The following is a 22,120-nucleotide window of genomic DNA, read 5'->3' on the forward strand; positions in this document are numbered from 1 at the left end:
TCCATCTCCAGCGCATATGAGCCTCCGTACCTGAGAAGTCCTTCACTAACGACGCCTGTTTCAACTTGACACAATCCAGCGCTTTTTCAAGGGACTTTGAGTAATGAGCTTTTCTGTTTTGTTTTGTTTTTCCCGTGGACTATGTCTGATTTTTTTTCACAAACTCCTTCACCAACATTGTATCAAACACCAGCTTGGAAACTGCCCCAGGGAGCGCTCTCTTTGGATGGGAAATAAATGAATATAGAAAGAGTACTGGCTTTGGGGCTTAACAAATCATCTATGCAGGCTTTGTAGAGATTTGACTCAAAAGTTTCCCTTCCTTATTGTTAAAGAGGGTGCACAGAGGATGTATTTTTGGCTTGGACAATGCTTGTGGCCTGGGCTGCCAGTTGCCATTCTAGGAGCAAACTGGAGATAAAGGAAACATTGAGATGTGTTTTCCGTTGTCAGCAGAAAAAAATATCCAGGGCCGGGAGCCAGGGCGGGGTGGGGAAGAAGGAAGGCTGATTTGGGACAGGAAGTGGGCATCCCAGCTCGGAGTGGGCGGCTGGTCTCATACCAGGAGCTCTCGGCGCCAGTCCTGGGGGCCCTCAGATGGGTCTGTAGCCCTCATGTTACAGACTAGATCCCAGGTTACAGACAAAGAACTTGATGGCCCCAAGTCACACAGTGTCAGTGCCAGGCCTGGACCCACCACCCCCTGCTCTCTTCTAGGCATCATCCTTTTCCAGTTCTGTCCTACACCCCGTTCCCTGGGGCCATAAAAATGACAACTGCCAAGTATGAAGTGTTGACAGCGTATACGAGGCAGGGTGTTGATGCCTCACGTGCGTTAGCTTCCAGAGGGGTCTTCTTCAAAGGGACGGGAAGCATGACTCCCTGCCCGACGCCCTCCAGTGGCTGGGAACACATTCCCGACTCCTGGGCCTGCCCCGGGAGCCTTGGCACACCTGCCTTACTGTTGTGTCTCCCTCCCCCTGAGGCCCACTGAAGGCAGCCTCCACTGGGGGGGTTGGAGGGGGGGGTCCTGCGCTGGCTTTCCCCGTTCCTCGGAACGCTCTTCCCCCAGGTTGTTCAGAGTCCTCCCCGTTCAGGTGTCAGCTCAGATGGTGCTTCCTGAGGGCGGCCTTGTGTTAATTCCCTGGGCTGCCATGACAGGTTTAACAGTTGGGCAGCTTGCACAACAGAAGTTGATTCTCTCACAGCTCTGGAGGCCGGAAGTCCGAGATGAAGGTGTCAGCAGGGCGGGTTCCTTCTGAGGCCGGGAGGGGCCCCTGCTGTTGGCTTCTCTCCCAGTGCCTGGTGTTGCTGGTCAGCTTTAGTGCCCCTTGGCTTATAGATGCATGACCTGATCTCTGCCGTCATCTTCACATGACATTCTCCCTGAGTGCGTGCGTGTGTGTCCGACTGATGTCATGAAAGGGGGAAGTTTTTCTATAGAGATAAAGGAGCCACCCTACTCCATTGTGACCTCATCGTAACTAATTACCTCTGCAATGACTCTATTCCCAAATAAGGTCACATTCTTAGGGCCTGGGGGTTCGGACTTCCATGTCGTGTTTTGGGGGAACACAGCTCCACCCATAATAGGTATTTTCTGATTATTGCCCCCGCTCGTCCTTCCCATCATGCCCTCTGCACTGATTTTATTGATGTTGTAATGCTTGATGGTCACCTGAACTTATTTTCTTTATTTGATTATTGTCCATCATCCCCCACTAGAGTAGAAGGTCCCAAGAGCAGGGACTATGGCCATCCATCTTTTCCTCTGTTGTATCTTTAGTGCTTAAGCAGTGCCAGGCACAAACTGTTCACTTACAGGAATGAGTGAATGAACGAATGAACGAACGAATGACTGAAAACCAAGCCCTATGAAGCAGGTAACTCTTGTCATCCCCATTTACCACCCACACCAACCGAGATTTAGAGAAAACAAGAGCAGACAGAATACAGGACAGTCTTTTGTGTATGATATGTGAAGCAGTTGCAGTTTCTGTCATTTAAATCTTGACTGGATTTAAATGACAAGTAATAGCAAGGATTACTATTAGGTTGGTGCAAAAGTAATTGCGATTTTTTTTTTCACTTGGGGAATATTGGGGAACAGTGTGTTTCTCCAGGGCCCATCAGCTCTAAGTCGTTGTCCTTCAATCTAGTTATGGAGGGCGCAGCTCAGCTCCAAGTTCAGTCGCCGTTTTCAACCTTAGTTACAGGGGGCGCAGCCCACCATCCCATGCGGGGATTGAACCGGCAACCTCGTTAAGAGCTCGCGCTTTAACCCACTGAGCCATCTGGCCGCAGTTACTTTTGCATCAACCTAATATTACTGCATTCTTAATGTTTGGAGAGTTTGTCAGATGGGACACATCTCATCTTGTTTTATTATTTTTTATTTTATTATTTTTTTTAAGGAGGGCACAGCTCATGTGGCCCATGCGGGGATTAAACCAGCAAGCGTGGTGCTCCCAGCGCCACGCTCTAACCCACTGAGCTAACTGGCCACCCTCACCTCGTCTGAGTTTTGCACATTCAGTTTCTGCTAACTGCAAATATTCAGCCCTTTAGCCTGCAGGGTGCTCGCGTCTCACAGGCGTCTCCACGTGGCCGAGTACGTGGTTTGTGTGAGACCGGGTGGGTCGGGTGGAGGATATGGCACGCATTGGGTACCAACTTCAAGTTTACCATCTAGGAAGGGAGTGTGGATCCAGGCCTGTCAGTGCTTGATCTCAAATCCTCTAGGAAGTACAGGGCAAAGGTGAAAACCAGCAGCAGGGGTGCCTGGAACGGGGTGGTGGCCTTAGAACTCATCTGGCTGAGAGCTCAGATGGAGGTCCACACCTCGTCGCAACTCAGGCATTTTAGCTTTGGGACGCTCAGAGGAGGTGAGCAGAAGCCTGTCCATGGGGACTGTTGTCCTTGCGCTTTCTTTCCTCTTCCATGCACCTGCATCCCTGAGGTCAGTGTCTGGTGACTCTCCCATCCTGCATTATGCGTGGCTGTATACAGACACCCAGAGGCAGGGGCCCTCAGGACCCTGTGCCTGCACCTGAGAGGCGGTGGCTCCTCCGTTTGTCTTTGCTGTGGTTGGAGCCCTGGGGTCTCTGTCCCCCAGGGGTCGTGGCCTGCTGGCTTGGCCGAGAACACAGATGCCTGTAAAGCCCCCAGGCCTCTCTGCAAGGTGCATGTCCTGCACTGGGGTGTCCACGTCATGCTGCCCATCCCCTGGGCTTGCGTGTCCTAGCTTGCTCTGTGGCTCAGAGGCTCCCTTGACTTGCTTACCCTGCGAGGCTCAGAATGTCTGCAGCTTATGCCCGAGGCCACTTGGAACTTTTACAGAAGTCCTAATTGTCCTGCCTCACAAAATTAGGGTGGTTGCGATGGCTAGATGAGAGTTTGTGTTAGGTGCTTAGAGCAGTGCCTGGCATACAGCAGGTGCTCAGTGTGTATTCGATACGGGCTGGATTTGCATCCGGGTCTATCTGACTTCAAACATGTGCTCTTTATGCTCCTCTGATACCTTAAACATCTGTGTAATTCATGCATCGCTGGTTGGAAATCCAGAAGAACACACACAGTGCTCCTCTCACCGGGTCCCCACACCCCTGCCTTTTCTTCCCGGAGGCTACCATTTGGAACCATTTTTTGTGAACATCTAAGATACTCTGTCCTAAAGTAAATGTGTGTGTAAAAGCGTTTTCCTCCCTGTACATGCCATAGCATTCTGCACTCAGTGTACCTCACTCCTTACCTCTCTCCATATCAGTATGGAAAACACTTCCCCGTGCTTTTTTATGGCCGTGTGATGTTCCTTAGGGGTCACCATAGGTGAGCCAGTCAGTCCCTCTTGATGGACTTTCCTTTCCTTCCTTCCTGTTCTCCTGCCTTCCTCCTTCCCTCCCGCCCTCCTTTTGCTATGAGGCGGTGCACAGCAGATGCAACAGCAATTCTCAGTAATGGCTGTCCTTGTACTTCTATGTATATGCGAGTTCAACTGAGATCGGTTCCTAGAAGTGGACCTGCTGAACTAGAGAATGTGTGATTCAAAGGCAAGATGGAGATTACCAACTTGCTCCCTGTTGGGATGATTCGAATTTGGGCATTTGCATCCACCCCCTCACCCCAGCCATGCGTCTGAGTGTCTGTTCCCTCACACCCTGGCTGACAGTGTTTTGTCGCTTTCTCACATTACAGCCAATCTGGTAAACGAAAACTGGTATCTTAATGTAGTCATAACTGGCTTTTGTCTTATGTGTGACATTGAGCATTTGCTAATATATGTGTTTGGAGCCATTTTTATTTCTTTTTCTGTGTTTATATCTGAACGTATTTTTATTTCTGTTGTGTTGTCTTTTTCTTATCAATTTGTAGGAGGGCTTCATGTGTGAAAAAATTAGCCATTTCTGATGTGAGCTGCCAATATAACATACCATGTTCTTGGTTAGGAAGATTCAATATCAAAATCAAACCATAAGCGTTCCCCAAATTGTCTCTAAATATAACTCATCCCCACTCCCAGTCCTATTCTAAAAGGCACGTAGAGAAAATAAATGAGCGTGACTGTCAGGAAGATTCTGAAAAAGAAGAATTAGGAGAGAGAACTAGCTTTTCTAGGTATTAAACCATATCATACAGCTACTGTCATGAAAACAATGTAGGGGAAAAAACGAAAACCAAAGCCATGTGGTATCGGTGCAAGACCGAACAAATTAACGGACAGTCCAAAAAAAAAGCAAAATAAATATGGGAGTTAACATATGAAAGTGGTGGCATTTGGAAACAGTGGATAAAAGATGGATTATTAATAAATAGCCTTGGGACACTTACGAACCCATCTGGAAAAAAATATACAGAGAAACATACCTCTTATCTTCCACCAAAATAAATTCCAGATGGAGCAAAGACTTAATTATAAAAATGCAAACCATAGAAATACTTGGAGAAACCATGGGATAATTAAAAAAATAATCTCGGGAGTGAAGAAACAAAAAATGAGAACATGATACACTGGAAATGTAGAAATGTAAAGATTTTCTGCTTGGCAAAACGACCATTAGCCAAGAGAAAAGACGCCAAAGTGGGAGATGTTTAGCAGGTGTTACCATCACACGCTCTGGGTGCCTATGCTTCCCAAAGCCCTTGTTCCTGCTGGGCTTGCTGGGTGGGGGTGCGGTGTCAGGCCCCTCAGCTCAGGGAGCTCCAGCTGAGCTGACAGCAAGCAGGATGGAAAGACCCAGAGTCCAGGCCCTCAGCATGCTACGCGGCACTTCCTCACACAGGTTGTTCTCGGAAGGTGGAGTTCTGGTTGAAAGTTTTAGGGCTCCTCAGCTGGGATTGCAGAACCGCCTTCCCCTGGTGCTATGGGCAAGACTGCACTGGAGCGGACCCTGTGGCTGTGGTACTCCCAGGCCGACACTCCTGCCTCTGCTCTGGGTGGGAGCAGACCTTTAGACCAATTCTCAGACCACACTGGAGCTGTCCCAGCCCCTCTCCTGTCACCTCAGGGAAGGATGGCTGCCACAAAGAAAGCAGAGGGCTGAGAAATGCCTGTCCTGGAGTCAGAGGGACCTGGGGGTTTGTGTGTGGGGACCCTTCTCCCCAGCTTACTGTTCATACATCCCCCCACCCCCAGTTGTTTTGCCTCCCAGAATCTTTCTGCCTCAGCTCTGAGATGGCAACAACCACCTGTGCCTCCCAGGGACGTTATGTGGATTAGATGAAATAAGGCATGTAATGTGCGCAGCAGGACATCTGGGACGTCCTACACATCCTGGTGGTGCTGGTGGAGGTGATTATTAGGGTCGTGTTGGCGGAGAGCCAAACAGAGCGAGAGAGGCTTTACACTGAAGCGAGAGAAAATTCAGCCTCACATAAGGAGTACAATCCTAATTGCTGACATCTGTGCGATGTGCATGGCTCAGTTCACATGGGGACCTCGTGCCTGTCCCCTCCCTCGCTGCATGCTGGTGATGGCTACAGGAAGGATGTCTCTTTGCCCTCACACTGCAGGTGATGAAACAGGCTTATGGAGGGGAGGGAGGTGCCTTCCCCAGGGCTGGAGATTCTGCCCTGCCCTCTGCACCTTTCTGCCTGGGGAGGGGTAGCACTGTGCCTGGGGAAGAGGAGAATTGGTCTGCGCGGAAAAGGGGATGCCGAGGGCAGGAGGACTCTGTGGGTTTCCTCCTAGCCTGGGGACAGGACATTACCAAGCGGGGGACACCCCCATACACATATCCAATCCAGACAGCTTTTGTTCCGTGACCTTTGATTCGCTCCTCTCTGCGGGTCTAGAGTGCCAGCCCTTTCCACGTTCCTTTTCTTTCTTCTTTTGAGCCTGTGTTTTGTGTTTTCCACTCAGGTCGGGCCCAGACCGCTGCCTGGCACATGGCAGGAGCGTTCGGTTTCTGGCGCCCTGACTCCGGCCACAGGCACTGCTGTGAACAGTGTCAGGTTGGAAGTAGCCCAGGTGGCCAAGCCTCCCAGGGTGGAGGGACTCATCTGGCAGATTGAAGGGTCTTTTGGACAGGCTTTTCTGGGGTGCTGGAAAGCAGCCACAGTGATGGTTCAGCTCTCTTCAAGATGTCTGCCTCTGATCCTAAGGGATGAGATAAATCCCTGTCGTCATATTTCATCCTAATACTAAATTACAACTGAAAAAGAAAACACACCCAGCCCCATTCTGTTAAGTTACCTGCCGGGGTCCGTTTGCTTTCCTTTGCTTTCCTCCCCCATTCCCTTTCCCGTCCTCACTTCCTTCATTTAAACACATGGGAGAAGGAAAAGCTGTGGGGACACTAGATGTGAGGGAAATGACATGTTTCGCCGTCTCTCACAGCTCATTGGCCAGAACGAGTCACGTGGGCACTCCCAGTAGCAAGGGAATCAGGAAGTACAGTACCGCCATGTGTCCTGAAAGGTGCTGCTATACCCGTAGTGACTACTATGCCCAGAATCCTCCCACTATCAGGTTTGCGTTTCCTTTCCAGCGTTGTCCACATGGTGTCAAATATGGTGTCACATGGTTGTGATACATGCACCCACTCCTGTCTCTGCTGGACCGCTTTGGGTCATCCCAGTAGCTCTTTAATATCCCCTGGCGTGGATATGCCCGTCATGGCTTAGCCAGTCCCCTGTTTTGGGATGTGTACTCTGCGTCTTCTCCTTTGTTTATATGGCCTTAGTGAGTCTCTCTGGGTCGGGAGTGGTTTCTGCCTGTTGAGTTTTTTCCTTAGTCCCAGCATCCCAGGAGTGGGCTTACTAGGTCAAGGGGCACGGACGTGTTTATCCTTTTAATCTGCTCTTGAATCTGGCTCCCTAGCACTGGACACAGGCCAGGGCTTTCTTAGCTCTTGAGAATTCAGGGTGAAGCCTGTTCTTAAGGAGCCGTACTTGCTGAGTGGGTGTAACTTCTCTGGCTCTTTGAAATAAATTCAGCTTGCAAGTTCCCAGAACTTGGGAGCTGCAAAGTACCTTCATCGTGAGACCATTTAGTCCACTTGGCCCCTTATCCTCCAGGGGAGAAAGGTTATCTACTCTTCCGCCCAGATTGCTGTTTCTTCTCATTAACCCGGTAATTGGACACCGGTTACTAAGAAACTGGAGAATTGAGTGGAGGAGCATTGGTGACAGCTCCCCTTCCCCGCCTGGGGCAGCGGCTGTGGGGGGAGGGGGGCCAGCCGCACGTGACCTCTAGCTCCTGACCTCTCAGAGGGTCACTTTGAGGTCCCTTGGTAGTGAGAGTTGTGCTTGCCAGGGAAAGGCCTTCCGCCTGCTTTGCCTAAGCCATCTTTTGAAACCAGCCCCACCGAAAAGCACACGATGATGCTGCATTCTCCGAGGCCAGGCTCCCTTTCGAAGTCCGTCCATGAGGTGCCAGACCCAACTTTTCCTTCAAGAGAGGCCTGCTTCTGTGTGGCAAAGCCTTTTTTTTTTTTTTTTTTTTAAAGATTTTATTGGGGAAGGGGAACAGGACTTTATTGGGGAACAGTGTGTACTTCCAGGGCTTTTTCCAAGTCAAGTTGTTGTCCTCTCAATCTTAGTTGTGGAGGGCGCAGCCCACCATCCCTTGTGGGAGTCGAACCGGCAACCTTGTGGTTGAGAGCCCACTGCCCCATGTGGGAATCGAACCAGCAGCCTTCGGCATTAGGAGCATGGAGCTCCAACCGCCTGAGCCACCTGGCCGGCCCGTGGCAAAGCCTTTAAACATTGGAGGTGGCAGTTCTGTCCCCGATCCTCAGATCTGTGGAGAGTGCAGGGAATAAATCAGACCCATGCCACTTGCCTTACATCTGAGCTGTTTGGTCTGGACCTTGGTTGAGACCAAACTTCTGATCTCGTGACTTCCATTTGAAGTCCCAGCTGAAAACACAGCACTCCGGGGTGTGAATTGAGAGGGAAGGGGATGGAAGGAAAGCCCCAGGCACCCAGGACACCTTTTGGTGTAGAGATTAATTGCCTGGCATTGGCAGGAGAGAGACCTGGGTTCCCACGCAGCTGTAACTATGACCTTGGAAAAGTTCCTCAGCCTCCCTGTGACTCAGTGTCTTCATCTGCCCCTCACGCGCTAAGCGCTTGTTAGCTTAGTGTGTGGCCCAGTGAGAGTTTTATAAATGTTAATCATCATTAACAACGACAGTGAATTTTATTGTGGCAGTAAACACTTCGAGGGGTCTAATATGAGCCAGTGCAAGTGGCCGAGCTTTGCAAAATTCAATTTCGGGCCTGTGCTTGAGCTCTTACTGACGGAAGTCAGGGACATTTCCGCTGGTCAGTAATGTGAAGGGTAAGAATAAGGAAATAGAATAGCTGACGTTTATCGAGTGCATGATTAAGTAGGAAAAACACACCTCCTGTGTTTCTCCTTTACTCTCGCTTTCACACACTCAACACCTCTGGCACCAGATGTGTGGGAGTTTTCCTCATACCAGGCAATTCTGTGATGCCAGCTGGGTGTCCCACAGTGTAACGCAGTTCTGACGCTACCTACCTGGAGGTAGCGTTAGATGCCACAGGTTAAAGGCTCAGTCCCACAGCACTGCCTCCCCCAACCCCCCGCCAATCTCAAGTCCAGATCACACTTGAACTGCTGAGCAACCAGCTGAAAATGGGAGGGTTTCCTCCAGTTCGATTAATTTGCTAGAGCGGCTCACAGAACTCAGGAACCTAACAGTTCACTTACTGTTCACCAGTTTATTAGAAAAGGGTATGAGAAGGTGCGAAAGGGCGCAGAGCGTCCGTGCTGTCTCGCAGCGAGCCACTTACCTCCATGTGTTCCCCAACCCAGAAGCTCCCCGAACCCTGTACCTTTGGGATTTTTATGGCGGTTTCATCACATAGGCATGATCCGTCAGTGAACTTGATTTCCAGCCCCTCTCCCCTTCCTGGAGAATGGGGGTGGGACTGAAACCTTCTGATCATGGCTTGGTCTTTCTGGTGACCAGTCCCCATCCGGGAGCCCACCAAGCTTTGCCTCACTCGATAGAACAACAGCCGCTCCCATCACCCAGGAAATTCCAAGGGGTGGTTATTTGACAACTGTACTCGTTGGCTGGATCCTGTTAAGAGTAGATTAGAAGCCGTGAGACCATGGCTGGTTATTTAACCCTCGTGCCTCTCTCCTGGGTCCCCATGTCAGGCTGTTGTGAGAATTCAATGAGTTAACATGTGTAAAGTGTTGAGAACGGAGCCCGGCACAGAGCGAGTGTGCGAGAGGTGAGCGCTAGTGCTAGTAGGATTGAAACTGAGAGGGTGGAGAGCACACAGGCCGGGCTCTGCACCTGCCTGACTCCCACGCTGGCTTCTCTTGCAGCCTACAGAGCCGAGAAGACAGTTGCAGCTTGTTGGGCTGTTCAGGGAGGTGTAGATTGTTTCCCACAGCCCGTGGCCTCTGCAGTCATGTAATACTTTGGCTTTTCATCCAGAGAGGATGAGCAGCCCCCGACGTGGGGGTGGGCGTCAGTTTTCCTGAGTCCCCAGGCTCTCTGAGAAGCCCCAGGGATGGTTTTCCGTGTCTTTGATATCTAGCTGGTTATTGATCATGCCAGGGAACCGTGTGGAAGTTTGAGAGGGAAGGGAGAGCTGGAAGTACAGCCTAGGGGCTCCTCTGCCTTTGATCTCATCGCTGCTCACCCTGGCCTCGCCCCACCCCCTTCTCCGCTTTGGGGACGGTGTTAGCCACGGTGACCTAACAGCTATTCCATATACCACCCAAGTTCTGGCTTAACACACTGAGGATGTGTGAGTTGTTCATACCACACGGAAGCCCGCTCGTGGAAGGTGTCTGGCTCCCTAAGGCCTTGTTTTCTTCTGTTGGGTCCTCTGCTGCCTGCCTGCAGAGGAGGCATGAGAGAGGGCCCGTCACAGGCCACCCGTGCCCAGACGCCAGTCAGGGGTCAGTGCTATAGGACAAGCCCTTTTCTGCAGAGGTGGTAGCCTGTGGCACCCAAGCCATTTGGAATTGACAAATACAAGGAGTACGTGATGCCGACGAATTCTGTGTCCCTGCAGCTGCCCCTCTCCCTGGATCACACCTTCCTTCCCCACACATCTCTGGAGGTGCCATTCTTCCCTCTCCGTCCTCCATGGCTTGGCCTAGACACCTCCTCCTCCAGGAGGCTGTTTCTAACCCGCGGAGCAAGAAGGTCACCCCGCTTCGCAGAACTTCCCTTCTAGTTGGTCTGCAAGATTCACTTTGTTCTTTAAAGCATCCGTTGCATTTAACACACATTTGCCACGTCTCACCTTGGGAGCCGGTGTTCTAGGTCCTGGCGATGCCAGGCTTCAGCCCTGGTCATTGGGGATCCCGAGGTCTTGTAGACGAGTCAGCATTAAAGAAATAACTTCATAATCGGAAGTTATGGTACAATCTTGGGGGATATGCAAAGGATCCTGGGGATATGGGAGAGACCAGGGAGCCCCTGATTCTTCCTGCGTGGGGTGGGGTGAGTTGAGAAGACTGAAAAAGGATTGAACTTTTAAGTTGGGACTTGAAAAACAAGTAAGGGCTCAGTGTATGGACAGGGTCCCTGGGGGATGGAGCAGGAGGGGGTCGTTCCAGGCAGAGGGGCACATCCTCCTGTAGGATCCGGCACAGCATGTGGCTGCGTTCCTCGCCCGAGTCTGCTTCCAGAGTGAACAGACATGCTCATACGGCTGCCTGAGAGGAGAGGGCAGGGCTGTCCCTGCCCGGCACCCCGGAGGTGCTTGTCCAGTTATTGAGGGTGCAAGCGGAAGCATTGTCCTGAGCTCAGAGCCCTGCGTGGGCCGAATGTCCACCCTGTGCCACATCCGTAAACGGAATGTTCTAACCCACCAAAATGGTGCTGTGGGGGCAGGGCAAACCTACCAGCATCCTCACTGTGTGAACAGGGAAACTGAGGCACAGCACTGGACCCTGACCAAGTCCCTCTGTATCATAACCCAGCCTGCTCCAGCCCAGGAGCAGCTGAGCTGCGATGGGTTTCCAGGCATCTGCTCTGCCTGTCCTCCCTCCACCAGGTGGTGGGGAAGGGAGTCAGAACCTGGCTTGCCTTGGCTCCCGGCCTGGGCATCGTTGGGTTGCCCATTTCAAAGTTAGAGGTGACTTTGGGGCCGCTGGGGTTTGCAGGCCTTTGTTTCAGCTCCTCCCGGCCCTCCCCCACCTCTAGTCAGCCTTGCTGCTTAGTCGCTGAGGGAACAGTGGGCCCTTGTTTCTCTGGTTTCTGTGCTCTGAGCGCTGCACAGACAGCATCCAGCATTGGCCGCCCAGAATGGCGTGACTTGGAAGCGAGGTTCCTGTAGACCGCTGCTGGCCACAGCGGGCGGCCCTTTCATTGAGACACCTTGTTACTCGCTGAGGGGGACCAGTTAGAATCCTTCCATGGAATAGAACAGCAAGTCCCCGGGAAAGTTCCTTTTACTGGGGGCAGAGTGGTCAGAAAAACAAAATGACACAATTGAAATGAGTTCACTTCCGCCTGAGCCCCTATTCCCACCCCATCTGGGCAAGAAAGGCTCTGAGGTGTGTCGCCCCACCCCCATTCCCTCCCAACGGTCCCCTCCTTTGAGGAGTGTCTCCCTTTAAGCGTCCCTCCTCTGGGGCATCCTCCCTGAGGGTCCCCTTATGGTGTCCCCCCGCTAGGCCCCCTGCAGGACCCTCCTGAGGTTTCCTGGGTTCTCAGGGGCCAGCCTGCTCCCCATGGTGCTCCTAGAGCCTGCCTGAGGCCCCTCCTGACAGAGAAGCCCGTCTCCTCCTTCCCAGCCCGTGGGGAGAGACTGAAGCCCCCGGGAGGCATTAGCAGGGGGATCGAGGCTTGTCTCGCCCTGAGGAAGAGCTGTGCTGGAGAGCCTTTTGGAGATACCGACAGCTCCACTTAGGGCCTCAGCGAAGGTGGAGCAGTGAGAGATGGCCGAGCGGGGACCAGATCAGGCCTGATGTGTGTCCCAAGTTGCTGTTACTGTGGAAGGGTTATACTGGCATAAAAATGCTTGGAAAATACACAAAGGAAGGTGGCCGGCTTCCAGGACTCAACTGTTTACCTTCAGTGGAGCAGCCAGGAACACGGAGAGCTTATTTTCCAAACAGCCCATGGTTGTCAGGTCTACGGACCGCGGCTGATGCCAGGCAAGGAAAAGGCAGGGGCATCTCCTCTGCCACCTCCTTCCCCAGACCCACTGGGACGCCACGGGACACCTGGACGGCGCTCTTTGGAGATGTGTGTGCTGACGGTGATGGAGTTTGTGCCCCGCCCCAGGGTGCACTGCCCAGCACCGCTCCTGTGGCCTGACGCTCTTCCTCTCGGTCTTCTATCTTGGTCTGAAAGTATTGGCCTCTTGTTTGTGGAACCCCAGGGTACAGCAAAAGTGGGTTTGTGTCTGTGGCACCTTTTGAGAATTTGCCGTTCTTTGCCTGTATTACCATTTCTTACCAGCTTTTCTACCTTCTTCCAAATTCTGCTTCTTTCTGGGAAGTGGAGTTGGACGGGAATGTAATGCCGAATCCACAAACAGAACGAGAAAGTCCCTTGCAGTTTCCTGTTGTGATTGAAGGGGACACTGAGGCACAGGGGATGATGAGCTGGGCTTTTGCACAGCCCCAGGGCATCTGGCCGCTTGGCTGGGGGGCTGAGCCGATGGGTGTTGTGGTTGGCGTCTGTCCAAGCCCCAGCGAGGCCATTTTCTAGCTGTGTGGCCTTGCCTGGTCATTTCCCCCTCTGGGCTTTTGGTGTCCTGGTCTGCGAAAGTGGGATTGAAAGTGAGATATCATCCATCCCCAGCTCCTGGGCTTGTTGTGAGTACAAGTGCTGCTTTCCTTCCCTGTCCAGGAGCCCTAGAAGAGGTGGTCGCCTTCTCAGCTGGTCTGCCTTTTGTTTTGTTTTGCATACAGGCTAGTCACCATGGGGAGGGAAATCATCATTATTTTCTTATTGTGAGGTCCATGGATTTATTATTTTTTTAATAGGGGAGATCCCTTACCATCTTTCCTGGCAGACAATACAAAAGAGGAGTGAAGGATATCAGCAGGAAAGAGCTGGTACATTCTGAAGGTTTAACTGAAAAACAGTTTAAATAAGGAAGGGTGACAAGGTCTGGGCAGGGTCACAGGAGCAGCAGGAGGTGGTGAGGTACCCGGGAGTGGCGAGCTGTCGCCATCCCAGGCCTCAGGTGACAAAGAGAGAGGGTGGTACGGGAGCCCTAGAAACAGCAGTGGCCTGGGAGAGGGGGCCTGGCTGCTGCCAGTAGTGTGGCGGGGGTGTGAGGACGGTTAGCAAACTCCCAGCGTTCTCTCCTGCTCTCTCCCATCTTCTGCTGGCGCCTCCAGTTGGCCACATTCCGTCAAAAGCCAGAGGACAAGGCAGGTGGTTGTGGCTCTAGAGGACAGACAGCTTCCCAGGGCATGGGCATCCGGGATGGGGGCACTGAATGACAAGCACAGCTTCGTATCTGGGTTTGCATTCCACCTCCACCGCTTTCTCACCATGAGACCTTTGGCCGGTTTCCGACGTCGTTAGCAGGGATGACCTCCTCATCTGTGAAATCACTTCTCATCGCTTGGTTGGATAACCAAAATAAAATGAAAAAAATGCACGTTAACTTTTTAGCATGGTGCCTCCTAGAGCTATCGTTCGTAGCTGTCATTGTGATTTCTTTACTAACAACTTTGAACCAGTCAGCCTTGAATCCCGGAGGGAGTCCCACTTGTGGGTGGGGCTGGTGGCCTCATCTGGCCTCTATTGAGGCCATCTGGGGGGTCAGCCAGGTGCCAGGCTGGCGCCCGCTGCCTCCAAAAGACCTGGCCTTGCAGGTGGTGGTGGCCGCGTGCCGGGCGGCAGACATCTGGCGGTCAGGAAGCGTGGTGTCAGGCTGCCCTGGCTGTTGGCAGGTGCTCCTGCCTGGGGGTCAGGTGGTGCCGACTGTCAGCCAGCAGCTCTGGCTCCCTGGGGGCCCGATCTTCCTAACCTTGTGCTCTTGAAAAAATAAACACGTTCATTGCTAGTGGAGCAGGGTGAACGGTGCCTCACCGATCCCAGGCAGCCCTTGCTCCTTCACTGTTTCAGTGTGATAAGCCCCAACTTCAGTGTGAGGTACAAGCTGCTGGCCTCTCAAAGCAGCAGCTCCCAAGTTCATGGAGCTCACAGCTTTGCTGAGACTTTTGTGTGGTTTCGCGGAGTGTCCTCTTGGATCTCAGTACAGATCTGGCCGTGTGACTTCACCTCATCGAGCCCTGCTTTCCTTTCCTGAAAAATGCAGGTTGTTGGACATATGTGTTCAGTAAATGCTTTCTCTGTAAAGCGATTTCACAGCAGTGCTCGCCTGACCTGTAGGTACTTGGTCACCTTGATTTCGTGTATGTGTCTTCTGTACCCCAAGGGCCTGGGGACGAGGTACAAACACGGGGTCTGACCTGGTGGAGTTCTAGGATCTTAGCGGGCTCATCTCGTGTGTCCTGTCTATGTCCCGTGAGTTCCAGTTGTCCTGCCCCCTCTCTCAGTGCTCCAGGGACATGCGGGGTGGGGGATAGAATGGGACAGTGGGCGCAGGTGCTGAAGTTCTTCTCTGTGTCCTCCCCACTCACAGCTGAATCTTAGCCAGCCAATCGAGGAGCAGGGCCCCCTGGATGTCATCATCCACAAGCTGACCGATGTCATCCTCGAAGCCGACCAGAACGACAGCCAGTCCCTGGAGCTGGTGCACAGGTTCCAGGTGAGTGAGTGAGGGCAGTGAGGAGGGAAGGCCTGGGAATGGCTCTGTGCGTTTCTGGCTGTGCACTCCACAGCAGTGGCTCTGCCAGGCCAGGCACCGCCCTGCCAGGGCCTCCATCTCGCTGGGTGTGAAATGGGATTGAACCAGGGCATACTTGGCACACCCCGCCCTCTACCTTTATAGACATGATTTACTCCTCAGGGCACTGCCGAGTCCGGATGGGGGCTTACATTCTCAGCGTGTGCGCACACACATGCATACTCATTCACACACACGTGCACATGCACACACGTGCACACACACCTGCACGCACGTGTGCGCATGCACACACACACCTGCACACATGCACACACATGCACACACACATGCACACACATGCACACACACCTGCACACATGCACACACGTGCACACGCACACACACATGCACACACACACATGCACACACACAGCCACAGCCAGTGGTTCTGACTTGGCACAAGGGGTGGAACCTCTTGCCACGCTTGCAGAAAGGGGCCCTTGAGGTCTTTTGAATTGGAACAGCTACATTGGGCCCCCGAGTCCTGCCTCGGTGGAGAACCCCTGTCTGTGCCCATTACCTCGACCCCCATCTCTGAGCATGGGCCCATTCGCTCCTCCCTGCACCGTTTCCCCTGCGGCCTGGGTCATGACCCCATGGTGACCCTCCCGCCGCCTTGGGAGACGTGGCCTTGGCCACCACCTACTTGCCCTGTGTTTTCTCTGTTGTGGACAAGAATGTGATTCATTCCCCTGGAAAGTGGCTCCGTGGTCATGAAAAACAAGATCATATTATCAGTGAAAATGCAACTGAACTAGAGGGCCTCCCTCGTGGGAGGGGACGCTTGAGCCAGCACTTTTCAGGGTGTGATAATTAGGGACCTGACCTCCTGTCTTTCTTGATCAGGACAAAGGGGACTGTCAGTGCCACACAGTAGCCCTCCTCCTGACAACTTTTTTTTTCCTCCCCTGTGTTCAGGGACTGTGACCTCAGCCTCCCTCTCTCCCCCGTGGCTCCCCCTCCTCCCTGGCGGACTCTGCCACTGATTCCCACTTCCATGTGCACGTGGCCCCAGATGCACTTAAGGCCTCTGCCTGGAGGAGGGTGTGCTGTCCCCGTGTGGTGCCCTCCAGCACCTTTGCCTTGCCAGCAGCCTGAGTGTCTCCCGGGGGCTGGAAGCCATGGGGAAAGAGGCGTGTGCGGGCTCCTCTGTGACCTCACCTAGCCTTGGTTTTCTTACTGTAAAAATGGTGTTAGTGCCGGGAAATCCTCACGCAACGTTGCGAGGAATAAGGGACACGATGCCCATGAAGTGCTTCACACCGTGCTCTGGCCCCAGTGAGGAGTTAGTAGGAGGTCCATGCCATTTGATCACATGACCTCCCTGAGCCTTAGCTTCCTCTTCTGTAAAATGGGCATGCTGATTGTTCCTCCTTCTCAGGGTGGGCACATTGCTTTGAGGAGGAGTGTTCTGGTACGTTAACGTGCCTAATGTTTGCTGAGTGCTTTCAGTCGCTCCTGCTCTGACGACTTCCGGTATGGCCGCCATTATTGCTTGTGTTCCTACTATCCTCTGAGATAAAGGACTACAGCCCCCAGCCAGCCCTGTGCGCTGGGACTTAGGGAACAACTACCCTCCATGACTGCCATGCCCTCCTCCCCCCAAACACACACACACACACACACACACACACACACACACACACAAAGAGCTCACAGCGCAGGGCAGGTGATCACTGAACAGTAAAGAGGAACGAGGTCCCCTGTGTTCCTGGTCTTGACAGAAAAGGTCACAGAGAGAACATGTCAGGGGGATATGGGGACGTATAGCATACGAGGTCTGATCAAACAATACGGTGAATGTTTAAATTTTAAAAATTTATTATAGTAAAAGACACATTGCCATTAATCCAACTCAAAATACTCCCCCTCGTTTCGAACGCACTTGTCCCATCATTCTTGCCACTTTCTGAAGCAGTTCTGGAAGTCCTCTTTCGTGAGTGTCTTTAGTTGTGCTGTTGTGGCTGCCTCGAGGTCCTGAATCATTTTGACTTTGGGGAAGAACCAGAAGTCGCACGATGCCAGATCCAGTGAATAAGGTGGATGAGGACACACTGTAATGATTTTATTTGACAGAAATTGCCGTACCAGAAGTGATGTGTGACACGGAGTGTTGTCATGATGGAGGGTGATTTACGGCACACTTTAAAACACACCTTCTCTCAACCGTAGCTCACACCCGACTGACTGCACAGAACAAATTGAAACCTGTCACACACTGTTACTAAGGTAGGACGTGCCACTTCCCATATTGAAGATCCCTGCCTTTCTGTTGGATGGCACTCGGCAGCAGCCTTCACCGTATTTTCTGATCACAAAGGAAAGTCTCCGTGTCACACATCACTTTTGGTACAGCAATTTTTGTCAAAGAAAAACATTATGATGTGTCCTCATCCACCTTACTCATCTGATTTGGTACCCTGCAACTTCTGGCTCTTCCCCAAAGTCAAAATGACCATGAAAGGTAAACATTTTGAATGGATTTAGGGCATCGAGGCAGCCATAGCAGCGCAACTGAAGACACTCATGAAAGAAAACTTCCAGAACTGCTTCAGAAAGTGGCAAGAGCTCTGGGATAAGCGTGTTTGAAGTGAGGGGATGCATTTTGAGGGGGATTAATGGCAATATGTCTTTTACTGTAATAAGTTTTCACCGTAAACATTCACCGTATTTTTTGATCATACCTTGTAAGGGTTTCAGCCACTGGGTGCTTTTCCCCCAGAGGTCTTGGCTGGGTCCCTAGAGTCTGTCCCACCCAAGGCACACCTCCCCAAGCCAGTCCTCAGTTGACTGGAGTGACCTCAGGATAACCTTCCAGCCTTGGGATTTCTGGGATAAATTTTCACTGCAGTCTGTTCTGCATGAAGCCGGATATCTGATAAGGCTGGGACGTTTCCTCCTTTGTGAAAAGAACAATCCTTTGGGGAAAAGGGTGACAGCCTGCACTTTCCAGAGGCCCCAGGAAGAGAGGAGACCGGCGGGGGCTGGTGTAGAGAAGGACCAGAGTCGCCTGGTGAGGAAGGGAAGTCGCCAGGGAAGAGGCGGCCCAGCCCGCAGGCTGTCTTCCCCCCAGGCACCGTCGACCTGTCACTCCCTTCTACCTAAGATAGGGGAGTCAAGTCGGGGCCAGCCCAGGTGGGCTGACACTTGACCTTGATCACATGTTGTTTTCAGATTCCTGTGATAATATTTTTGAGACATTCGCAAGGAGGCGTTGGCTTAGGAGGGGCATAGGGAGGGCAGAGGCTGAGGAAAGTCGGTTTCAGAGGTGGGGAGCAGCGCCCAGGGCTTGGGTTTGCAAAGCTGGCCTTTCTGCATTTTGTTGTGTGGTTTGCCCCAGAAGGGGCTTAGCTGAAAGGGCCTTTTCCAGAGGCCATGTTCAGGCCCCTGGGGAAGCGGTTTGGGGGTGGGGTGAGATAGATGAGTTTCCGACAGCCCTAAAGCACTCTGCCCCCCAGCCTTCGCCCCATGAAGCCTCCAGGGCCCCAGGATGGATTGGAATTCTCAGAAGTTAAGCTTTTATTCTGGCCGCCCTTCTGGATAGGTGGGAGGGTGTGGGCGTGGCTGGTTGTCACAGAAATCACCCCTAACCTTTTTAAATTATTATTTTTTTTAATACTGGCCTCAAGGTCTTGGCTAGGGGAACCATCGGGATGATTCAGTTTTTTTTCTGTGCCAAGTTCATGTGGAGCTAGCAGCCTGGTGCCGCCATGGCTCTGCCTGAGATGCAGTTATCAATGAACAGACCTGGGCAGTGGTCCCTCGGGCGCTGTGCTCATGTGGGCCCGTGCGGCTGGGGCAGTGGGAAGGTCCCTGTCCCGGGGCTCAGGGGTCTCCTGGCCTCTTAAGCTGCTTCCTTGGGAACAACACGAATCGTCTCACTGTGGTATCCAAGGCCTCCTGTGAGGTGTGGGCAGGGGTGGCCCCCTTCTGCTGCCCCTTCCAGCTCCAGAATTGCCCAGCAGGCTTCAGTGACTGTGTCCCATGAGGCGTGTGGAACGGTCTGGGTGGATCTTCCTGGGGTTCTCCCAAATAAGCTTTGAAGGGAATGTTTGAGTCTGAACTGTCACCTCTTCTCCCCATGTTGATTAGCTGGAAGGTTATCAAGTATCCCCCAAGTGGTCACTGGACCCCTAGTCTGAACACAGGGCACTTCCTCCGCAATGGCACACAGTTTCCTGAGTAGCATCCACGGGAGCTCCTGGCCCAGCGGAGGCCGAGAGGGACACCAGGAGCTGTCCTCAGAGCCCCAGAGTGATGAGTTAGGAGAAACGCACACATCTTGGCTTAAAACCTGTAGGTGCCCTCTCGTTGCCGTGATAATCAAGAATGGAATCTCTAACATGGCCTGTGGGGGCTGCACAGTCTGGCCCCCACCTTTCTCCCAGCCTCACCGTGTCCCACCCACCCCTTCCTTGCTATGCTGGCCCTCCCACTGCACCTCCTCAAGCTCTGAGCTCTTGCCCACCTCCACGCCTTTGCACAAGCCATTCCCTTGCTTGGAATTGCATTCCCACCCCAGCTCTGAGCTCACATACGCTTCCTCAGGGATGTCTCCCTGATTATCTAAGGTCATACCCCCCACCTACACCCTCATAACGCTGCACTTTTCCCTTCTTCCTTTTGCAAGGTCGTAATTGTTTATTGGTTGCTACTGCCCGGCTCTCCATTTAGGGGTTCGCTCCCAGGGGTGGGGATTGCATCTGCTTCAAGCCCACCTGGTATCCCCATGGCCTCATTGGTGCCTGGTGCGTAGGAATTGGGCCTGCGTGTCTGTGGTGTGAAAGAGCATTGTGGTTGCTGGTCCCTGGAGGGGCGGAGTGGCTCCAGCGGGCGCGGGGAGCAGGCATGAGCGGGAGGCCGCCAGGAGGGCTCAGGAGGCCACAGCGCTGCCTGTTGGGTGCGTGTGGCCTGGCTCTGTGTCGCGAACGGCAGGACGATAAGGCTGGAGAGAGGGCTTTTTCATACCCCGCTGTGGAGCTTGGACTTCATCCTGTAGGCTGGGGGTGGGGGTGGGGGTGGTGGTGATAAGATCAGATTTGATTGGAATGAGAGAGGCCCTGCTTGGTGGGGGAGTCTCCAGTGCAAGATGAACTCTGAGCCCTGAGGACACCACAGTCACTGGAGCCTGGCAGTTTCTAAGATGCAAAGGGCACTCGTGCCACTGGAGGCACTGCAGTGCCCCGTGGTCCTGAGCGCCCCCTCTCAGCGGTGACAGGCCAGCCTCTGAGTAGCCTGGGCCTGGCGTACAAAGGCCCACGCAGGACAACGCCCACTCACCTCACGGGTTCCTCTCAGCCGTCTGACTGTACGAAATGGAGCTGGGTCGGACGCTCTTTATGGGAGGCAGAAAACGCACACTTTGCCTGCCGGTTCTTTGTCATTGTTTTACCCGAAAGGAAACAGCGTTGAATCAACCTTGAGTAGCCCAGGCTGACCGGTCATTGTGACAAAGGGAAGAAAACGCAGTGAAGCTTGTTCTGGCTCTTAGTTTCTGCCCCAAAGTGCCCCGTGCCCCGGACTCCCACATTTCAGTGGCCACACGGATCCCGAAGGCCGTGGCTGCCTCAGAGCATTGGGGGAGTAGGACCTGCCTGCAGGCCAGGGAGCCGCACAAGGGAACAATTTTACAGCAGCTGCACAGGGCTCTTTTCTTTCTTCTAAAAAAATGAAGCAGATAATTAAACTGCCCCGCGGGGTTGTTGTGGGGATGAACCGAATGAACACTCACGTCGCCCTTAGAACAGTGCTCGGACCAAGTGTGTGTAAGCTGTCGCCACTTGCCTTTTAGTGGTGATGACGGGTAAAGCCCTCGGCCCAGGTGTAGCACTTGTGACCACTCAGTTATGTCAGTGTATTATTATTATCATACCACACCAGTAGTCCTGCTCTAGCAGTCTTGTCTGTGGCTGTCGCTCCCAGCCAACTTGAGAGTTCTTCGTTGTAATTGGAGTCAATGAGGCGGCGATTATGAAAGTGTCCCCAAATGGGATCTGTGCTCTGTGACAGGGGAGCGGAGTGATTTTAGCTTACGAGGCAGGTCCGAGTGGGTATTGGGTCCTGGGCGCTGTGCCAGGCTTCACCTGTCACCAGCTGACCCACCTGGGCCTTGCTCACCCCGCCTGCCCCACAAGGAACATGCCAGGATGGCAGCGTACGATGGTGGCATTGAGAGCAGTGGTATGTCGCTCAAAAGGCAGTTGCTGTGAGCAGTGGGGATCACCTCCCAGGCCACCACTCCACTTTGCTCCAGGTCCCGGGGCTCGGAAATGATTTCCCAGCTGCACGGAATCAAGCCCTGTCAACCTCAGATGTTTATTGAGCCACGGTCCACCAGCACAGGCTCTGTATTGTGAAGGTAGGGATGGAGCGCAAGTAGAGGAAACAAAAGTTTTTGTTGTCCTAGGTCTTCTAATCTGATTAGGAAGATAACATCTAAATCTATCAGAAGTTACGTGAGTTTCTGTTCCTTTTGAGGGCAGAGCCTGGCAGCGTGTGGGCCTCCTGCTTGGTGGGGTCAGTGTAAGAACCCTGGTGCCGGCGAAGAATACAGGTGGTCACCATGGAGCCGTGGAGAGGCCACTGTTTCCTGAGTATGCCCCAGGTGACCCTCTGGTTTGGACACTCCACGTGTCTTATCTGACTTGGTGTTTTTGTCTGTCCCTGAGAAGATGGAATTACTTCCCCATTTTTCGGGCGAGGAAACTAAGGGCCAAGGAAGTTAAGTCACTTTGTGTGGGTTCACTCAGTCAGAACTCTGCTCGTGCTTTTTTCAAATAGGCCTCAGGGGTCTTTGGCTGGCAGTTGATAGACCCCTGGGGGGGGGGGGCGAGGGCCAGTGATTCAGGGTCATCTGAGGAAA

General features: G+C 52.9%; 1 protein-coding gene across 3 annotated transcripts in view; it reads left to right on the forward strand.

The window, feature by feature from the left end:
• The window catches only part of ITPK1 (inositol-tetrakisphosphate 1-kinase), a 151,240-nt gene that overhangs the window by 72,678 nt on the left and 56,442 nt on the right, over nt 1-22,120 (forward strand). For 2 of the 3 annotated variants that reach the window (XM_033108368.1, XM_033108369.1), the window contains exon 4: nt 15,055-15,180. In XM_033108368.1, the coding sequence (XP_032964259.1) occupies nt 15,055-15,180 (126 nt within the window). Of the gene's footprint in view, nt 1-12,446; nt 12,693-15,054; nt 15,181-22,120 lie in introns of those variants that run through there. The other variant, XM_033108367.1, reaches the window with a different exon arrangement.

The sequence above is a fragment of the Rhinolophus ferrumequinum genome, chromosome 6, assembly GCF_004115265.2.
Source record: "Rhinolophus ferrumequinum isolate MPI-CBG mRhiFer1 chromosome 6, mRhiFer1_v1.p, whole genome shotgun sequence".
Taxonomy (NCBI): Eukaryota; Metazoa; Chordata; class Mammalia; order Chiroptera; family Rhinolophidae; genus Rhinolophus; species Rhinolophus ferrumequinum.